The following is a 7,356-nucleotide window of genomic DNA, read 5'->3' on the forward strand; positions in this document are numbered from 1 at the left end:
TTTTTGACTTGTGAAATAACATTTATTTAAAGAGCAGTAAAAGAGGTTTAATCTATTTATCTCTAAATTAACTTTATGGAACAAAGATGTGGGCAACATATATGGCATAACCCCAAATCTCAGTTTTCTGTGTTTTCTTTATATCATGTCCACAAGCACCTTTAACTCTTTGGTTGTAAGTTAAGGTATAATTCTTATTAGAAAAGACAACAGAAAAATGGTAAACAAGTATTGGGATCTTCAATAAGTCAGAGTCTCAATGAAAGGTCCAAAATCCAGAAAAGTTCAGGAAAGCAGCTCCAAGTTAGCAAAGCAGGTTTTCCATCATCCATAGGGCTGGTTAGTTTTCATTCCAGACTATTTAAGTCTCTTCTTTTGTCTAACCAAATACTCAGCACCTACAGGGTCAAGGCAGATAGCAGCTATGAATCTTTATGGAGGTTTGAATGCAATTTTATTTATTTCTTTGCAGAGATTCAACCATGTTTTTTTCTCTTTTTTTTTTTAATTTAATTTTATTTTTAAACTTTACAATATTGTATTAGTTTGCCAAATATCGAGATGAATCCGCCACAGGTATACCTGTGTTCCCCATCCTGAACCCTCCTCCCACCTCCCTCCCCATACCCTCCCTCTGGGTCGTCCCAGTGCACCAGCCCCAAGCATCCAGTATTGTGCATCAAACCTGGACTGGTGACTCGTTTCATACATGATATTATACAAGTATCAATAAGACACTGCCCAAAAAAGAAACCCTCAAATGTCTTCTGGCTACCATATCTTATCTCCTAAAGATGGGACAATGTGGACATAAAATTAATACCAATATAGCATCAAAAAATGGACAGTGACTCCAGCCTCAGGTATTCATGTTTAGCCCTCTGACTTGAGACTCTGGAAGTAGATGCACCCATTACTTACCTATCCCCAAGTCTCTAAGAGCTCTTTACTGCTGCCTGCCTTCCTAGAGTATTTTACTTCACCATCTATTAAAGCTGGTTCCACAGAGGAGCAGTTACAGTGTCAACCCTTCAGGGCCTTGAATCACCTCTAAACATAAACTCTGGGAGCACAAGGTCACTTCAACATCACCCTTATTCTCACAAGACTTTCTAAAATCAGATTCTAGAAACTACACTCCTTTTTCTTGCAGCTCTCTACCTACAGTACCTGAATCTGCTCCAAGACTTCTCGCTGCATCTCCACAGCCATATGGTATACATGATGATCAGAGTCATTGTACATCACAGCATTCTGGAACATCAGCATCAGGTCCCGCTGGAACTGAGCCATGGTGCGAATCCATCCCTTGGACAGATTCCTTTTCAGGCTAGTTAAGTCCATGGGTCTACAGGTGGCCAAGAGAAACCAGAGAAAATCAAACCTTCATGTGGAACATGTGGTGACCTAACATGCTTTCTTGAAAAACTAACCAGCTCTTAATGAAAACAGTAGTAAAGATAACAATCCCCATTAGATATAAAATAGCAATAGCAGCTGACATAACGACTGCTTACAATAAGTCAAGTGCTATGCTAGGTATTTTCTGTATTAACTCACTTGATCCTCTCAATAAACCTATATGGTAAGTACCATGATCACAACTGGCAATGAGAAAATTGAGATCTCAAGACATTAGGTACTGCCCAAAGTCACATAGCTTAGATTCTAATTCAGAAGCAGCCTGACTCCAGAGCACATAGGACCAGCCATTACATTTTACAGTTGGTGGTATCAAAGTTGTAAAAAGCTCCAATTTGTTACATGGGAGTTATTGACGGTTTACAATGTGTAGTCATACACTAGGTATTTAATCAACAGTTTTTACTATATAATCAAAATCTCAGAGTTTTTTCTTCTTTCATGAAGCCAAAATGAGTATTAAGATAAACATTATATAACAGGACATAATGGAGAGTGGATGTATAAGAGAAGACACAGCAGAGTACAAAGAGGACTGAACTGGGAGGTAGGTAAGACTCCAGTTTAGTTTTAGCTCTGCTATTCACTTTTGATCACAGACAAGTTATGATCACCTCTGAGTCTTAGTTTTCCCATCTACAGAATTAAGGAGTCTGTCTCCAAAGGTTCTTTTATGATCTTTTATACACTGACACACCAGTTTATGATAGCATTTTAGATGAACCATGATATAAAACTCCAAAATACTGGAATCAACCAGTGTTTGTAAAATCCATTTGGATTACCATCTTTGCCTTACAAACTTATAACTGCCTGAAGGAATACAGTTTTCCTTTCAAAGTTTTCCTCCAAAATAAGTGTCAAAAACTACCAAAGGCTAATATAAGATTATAACAAATGGATCATATTACTGAAAAGTCAATAATGAAAAAAAGCCTCTTTATCCTGTTGTTCCTTACATTCTCAAATAAGGACTGAGCTTATCATAACTTTATGAAAAGACAGATATAAAAGCAACCAACCTTTCTTGACCCCTTTTCCACTGACCTTTTCACCACATCCTTGTATCCTGGGGCCTGCCTTTCTGACACAGGCTTCAGAAACGGACTGCTGAACCTGTTAAAGGACAAATCCAGAGAGAATGAAGAAACTCTAGAAAGTCACCCTAAATGAGACGAGTAGCTGTGAATTTCCAGAGGGGCTTGGAGTCCTACCTGTGACTGGCTATCATCTTCCAGACTGGCAGGAGAGTCTTCTTAAATAGCAATTGATCCTGAATAGGATCACCATGGCATAGATCAGACCTACGGGATAAAACAGGACAGAAAAGAAACAGTAATTTCACATATGGTATTCTGTTCCCCCTAGATGAGCAGTGAGTTTTCCCCAACACACAGTGCCCCTAGCTAACATCTGAAGGAAATAACATCACAGGAATGAAAACATATTTAAGGCTTCCATAAAGGACCCTAGACTGTAAGTATTCTCTACTGATCACTATTATCAAATGAAGTTGTAACATTCTTACAAGCAACTGCCTGTGCCTTTTGCAATCTTGCACTTCAGCACCTATGACTCTAAACAACTGGTCTATTAGAGTAGTCTTTGTTTACTGATGTCTCCCAAGTTCCTGCCACATATTAAGTGCTCAAATGAATATCTGATAAATGAATCTGGTCCTCTTTTTATACAGAAATATGCCACATTAATAAGTATTTCTCCCATGTTTCCAGAGGGGGCAGGGGGAAACTTGGTTTCATATCCCGAGGAATTCTCTCAAACTTCACCTGAATGCTATACAATTTAAATATTTTTCTTTTTCATTCTCTTCCGTATAGTAACCTTTAAAATACCAAGACAAATTCATTTCTCCTCATGGTCCTTCCTTCTCTGGGATAAACTGCCTAATTTATTTACTTTTTATTTAGAGGTACAACTGCTCAACGTTTTATTTCATTTTATAGCTTTCCCAGTTTGCAAGTTTTCTATTTACTCCAAAGTTAAATATTATGTTACACTTCATATTTAATACACTGCCTTATTCTCTCTAAACAGACCCTCTTCACACTAAGGTTTTACACCCTAGTTTTGCTTTATGTACCATATTGTGTGCATCCATTTGAACACAACTCATTTTTCATCTTTCTCCAGTTTGAACAACTCCATATAACAATTCATTTTCATGATGCAATATCTCACTTGCATCTAAATTATATACCACAAAAATCAATTTATCCTTAAGTCCAGAACCCTACAAGAACAAGACATTTAAAGCCCAAAGCAAACCTCTTCCTTTGTTTCTGGTCAGTCAGCCAGAATAAACAACAGGTCTCTAGTTCTGATACAATTTTGTTCATATATCCACAAAAGAGATATTAAGTTTCCATTATGTAAAATATACTGCGATAAGTTTGATAACTTCATAATCAATCACCTTTGCAATACTTTAAGAAACAACCCTTGCTTACCTTTATTTCCATCTATTTGGGAATGCACGCCAAGCAACTACAAGTAAAACTGAGGGAGTAAAAAGGACCTGCAGACTTAACAGTGGTACTCCAAAAGTTCTACTTTACCCTGAGAGTCAGTACAGACTAAGGAAGAAGCCAAAAGAGAGGGACCAAGGGAATGTCTATCTTCCAAAGTAGTTTTAAGCTTCCATAATGATAACACCGAACTCAAATACCTGTTTTCCCTTAAGCTATCTAGTCAAGCAGACTCAATTACTAATATCTACTGCTTTCCAATAACGATTTCATGTTTAACCTAAATTCTAAGATAAGAGTGTGGAGTTTGCATTTCAAGATGCTGGCATGTCATGAGAAAAAATGTTCCAGATTAAGCCATTTCCTATTTGGGGGATAGTCATCATATGCCATCTGCTCATACTTACAAAGGCAATTATAGAAAAGCAAAGGAAGTAATTCTTCAACAAGCTAGGTTTTTAGCTGTATTCTATTTGTGTAACACGGAGAAGGCAATGAATTTGAAATCTACTATTTACAAAAATATATATGCATGGTTCAGTGGTAGACCTTAGGCTAAAATAATCATTGGTTTGCCTTTCCACAGATAATGTGGATGGATCTAGGATGTAGTGAAGAAAAAAAAACAGTTCGTGCTGTCTTCTCTCAATACATAGACACCAGACTAGGCCCAGAAGAGGAACTATTTGTTACCAAAACTAGAAATACCTTGTTTTTCTGATTTAAAAAGAAATTCACTTTACTGAAAAAAAATTAACATTCTAAAACGTGCTCTGTGGCCTTAGAGTTATTTATGCTAAAAAAAAAATTATAAACAATTTCCCAAGACCTGTGAAAAAAGTAACAAGGGACATAATATCTTAGAAATAATTTTTAACTTCAAGTTAATAGGAGATGTTTTAGTATTTTTAAAAGTACAGTTTATATATTAGACTTGAGTGACAAACTGACTCATCAATATTTCCTGAATAAACATAGAGACAAGCGTTACTTATGAAAGAGATCCTTAATGTTGATGAAAAAGTCCTGTTTTATAAGGTTAAAGCATAGAGGCTACTACTTATATAGTACAATTGTATTTAATTCTATTTCTAGTGTTTTCCAACTCTATTTTTCAAATTACAAAAGTAATCAAGCTCATGGCAACAAATTCAAATAGGCATAAACACAAGTAAAAGTATGAATCCTAACAATCTTGGATAAAAATCTATACTTACAGCTTTGAGGAGGTAGCACGACTGACAAGGATATCCACCAGAGGAGTCTCCTGGGTGCTGCAGCCATTATCACACTCGCCTGAAGAACGCTGGTCCTCCATTTCTGACACATACCCTTCACCCTGGTCCTCCTCTTTGGATTCTTGCTGAACTCCTCCCTGGGAATGCCAAGAAACAAAGCAAAGTTTAGAAAGGTGTTTACTATCTTCTAGGTAATTTTTCTTACATGAGGTAAAAGAAGGCTCATCTTAAAAGAAGAGGTCAGTTAAATAAAGTTATAGAATAAGTTAGAAAAAGGTGGTTTAGCTAGACCTAATGCAATGGAGAACTCTTGGAGAACTCTGACTCTATAGCCCCCCAAGAAATGAAAAGGCAATATACTCATCTAGATAGATGCTGTTTTCTTTTAAAACCGTCATTACTTGTTGCCCTGGAGCTAACCACTCTAGCTGGTCAGATTATATTAATGATAATGGCATTCTAAATTTTACTGACGGCTTACTATGAGCCAGGTACTGTGCTAAGTACTGCACATGAATTATTCATCTAATCCTCACAGCACACCTGAGACAGAACACTATTACTTCATTTCAGCAGAGAAAACTGAGGTTCTAAAATATTCACTAACATGCCTAAGCCTACACAGCTGATGCTAAAACCACGATTTAATAATTCTCAAGTAATTGAACTCTGGAGTCAGCCTATGTGCTCTAACCATTCTGCTCTGCCTGTCTGTGCACAGGACCGATCAGACAGCTGGTTTAAGTTATTCACTTATACCTCTTTGCTCTCTATGGATTGTTCCTGAAGTACCAAAATATCTGAGGGAGGTGGAGTCACCTCTGGCCTTCCATTTTCTCCCATTGATGACTTCTCAGTGACTGAGGGGTCTTCCTTGGCTGACAGTTCTTCAGGTTCTCTGTAGGGCTCCCCCTCTCCTTCAGTAGCTTCAATTTCCCTTTCCTCTTGTCTGGTACCAGATGAAGGGCAGCAGCCTTCACTTGATTCTTTGCTGCTAATGTACAACGGCTCCATTAAATAAGCTACCTGCAACCACAGTTTATTGTTAGATGTATAAGAACATCAGTGGAAATGATCATCTACATATTAATAATACCACATCATTACACTGCCACTGTGACTAAGTCTGAAATGGTAGGGTTAATTGATTCATTCAGTCTTTTTAAATTTATCAAATATCTTATATACATAGGCATTGGGCTAACAGTAAACAAGATAGACATGATTCTGGCCTCAAGAAGTTTAAGTTCTAATTTTCCATCTCAAGTGTCAACTCTAATCAACTGGTAATGACTATCTAAAAAACTGCTGAAAACTCGGCCACAAACTGGATTTTTACTGATCTTGGTAGGTTCTCCTGAATGTGTATAGTTGCCACATAAACTCTCTGCCCAGTTCTGTTTATTTCTGGTCCTCAGCCCTTAACCAGAGAAATAAAAACACTGCAAAATACTGCCCAGAAGTCTTAACATTATAAACTTACAGGGCAGTCTGGGCAAGTGTCACCTAAGTATGAAAGAATGAATTGCAAGGATCCTCCTAAGACAGTCCTACATACAGAAATTCCTATGATTCAGACTCGTAATGACTGGGCTCTTAAAACATTCAGTCAAAAAGTACGTATCTGGGACATGTTTTGTATCAGCACCAAGTGCAGGAGACACAGCAATCAACTCAATTCCTGCCAACGTAGACCTTATATTTTAGTAAACAATATATAGAATGGTAGAAATATGTATAGGTAAGCATTCTCTTAGGAAGTTGAGACTCTTCCACCTTTGGAAATAATGGCTCCCCATTACCTCAGAGAGAAAGAGGAGGTTCTGGCGGCTGACTTGCTCTGCCTCTTCCTGAGATTCCTCACTGCCTCCGTCCCTCACAAGCAGCTCACTAGCTTCTCTCCCTGGGCTGCTTTCCTCTAGTTCCTCAGCCCCTGGCTCCTCAGTTTCCCTCCAGCTGCCCACATCAAGATCAAAACTGGAGTCCCATGAGCTGAAGAGGGACCTGCAGTCATTGCTCAACTCAGAGTCATTGGGATAGTCTTGTTCAGAATCCAACCAACCCCAGTCATGCCCCATCTGTAAATAAATACACAGAAAAAAAATGCATTACATACACTCAAATCAGTACTTCTGTGGCATTTCCATCTCCCAACTTTGGTAGAAAGGTAACGGGTCATAGATTTTTTTCTACTCATCATTAGGAAGAGT

The 7,356-nt window shown here is 37.8% G+C and overlaps 1 protein-coding gene across 1 annotated transcript; it reads right to left on the reverse strand.

Moving 5' to 3' along the window:
* LOC129633024 (bromodomain-containing protein 8-like) lies at nt 1–7,356 on the reverse strand. The gene is made up of 7 exons (XM_055554819.1): nt 7,263–7,356; nt 5,906–6,172; nt 5,126–5,283; nt 2,637–2,726; nt 2,470–2,538; nt 1,171–1,348; nt 1–398 (listed from the first exon to the last, which is right to left on the reverse strand). The coding sequence occupies exons 1-7, from the start codon at nt 7,344–7,346 to the stop codon at nt 348–350; spliced, it is 897 nt and encodes a 298-aa protein (XP_055410794.1). The 5' UTR covers nt 7,347–7,356; the 3' UTR covers nt 1–347.

This window comes from Bubalus kerabau, chromosome 1 (assembly GCF_029407905.1).
Source record: "Bubalus kerabau isolate K-KA32 ecotype Philippines breed swamp buffalo chromosome 1, PCC_UOA_SB_1v2, whole genome shotgun sequence".
NCBI lineage: Eukaryota > Metazoa > Chordata > Mammalia > Artiodactyla > Bovidae > Bubalus > Bubalus kerabau.

What these genes read in the sequence shown, in the direction of transcription:
- LOC129633024 (XM_055554819.1), bottom strand. Translation starts at nt 7,346, where the DNA reads ATGATGAGTAGAAAAAAATCTATGACCCGTTACCTTTCTACCAAAGTT. An exon ending in AATCCATAGAGAGCAAAGAG is followed by an intron (nt 5,284 to 5,905) that starts GTATAAGTGAAT and finishes TGGCATTCCCAG; the next exon opens with GGAGGAGTTCAGCAAGAATC. An exon ending in TACAAGGATGTGGTGAAAAG is followed by an intron (nt 1,349 to 2,469) that starts GTCAGTGGAAAA and finishes GGCCACCTGTAG; the next exon opens with ACCCATGGACTTAACTAGCC.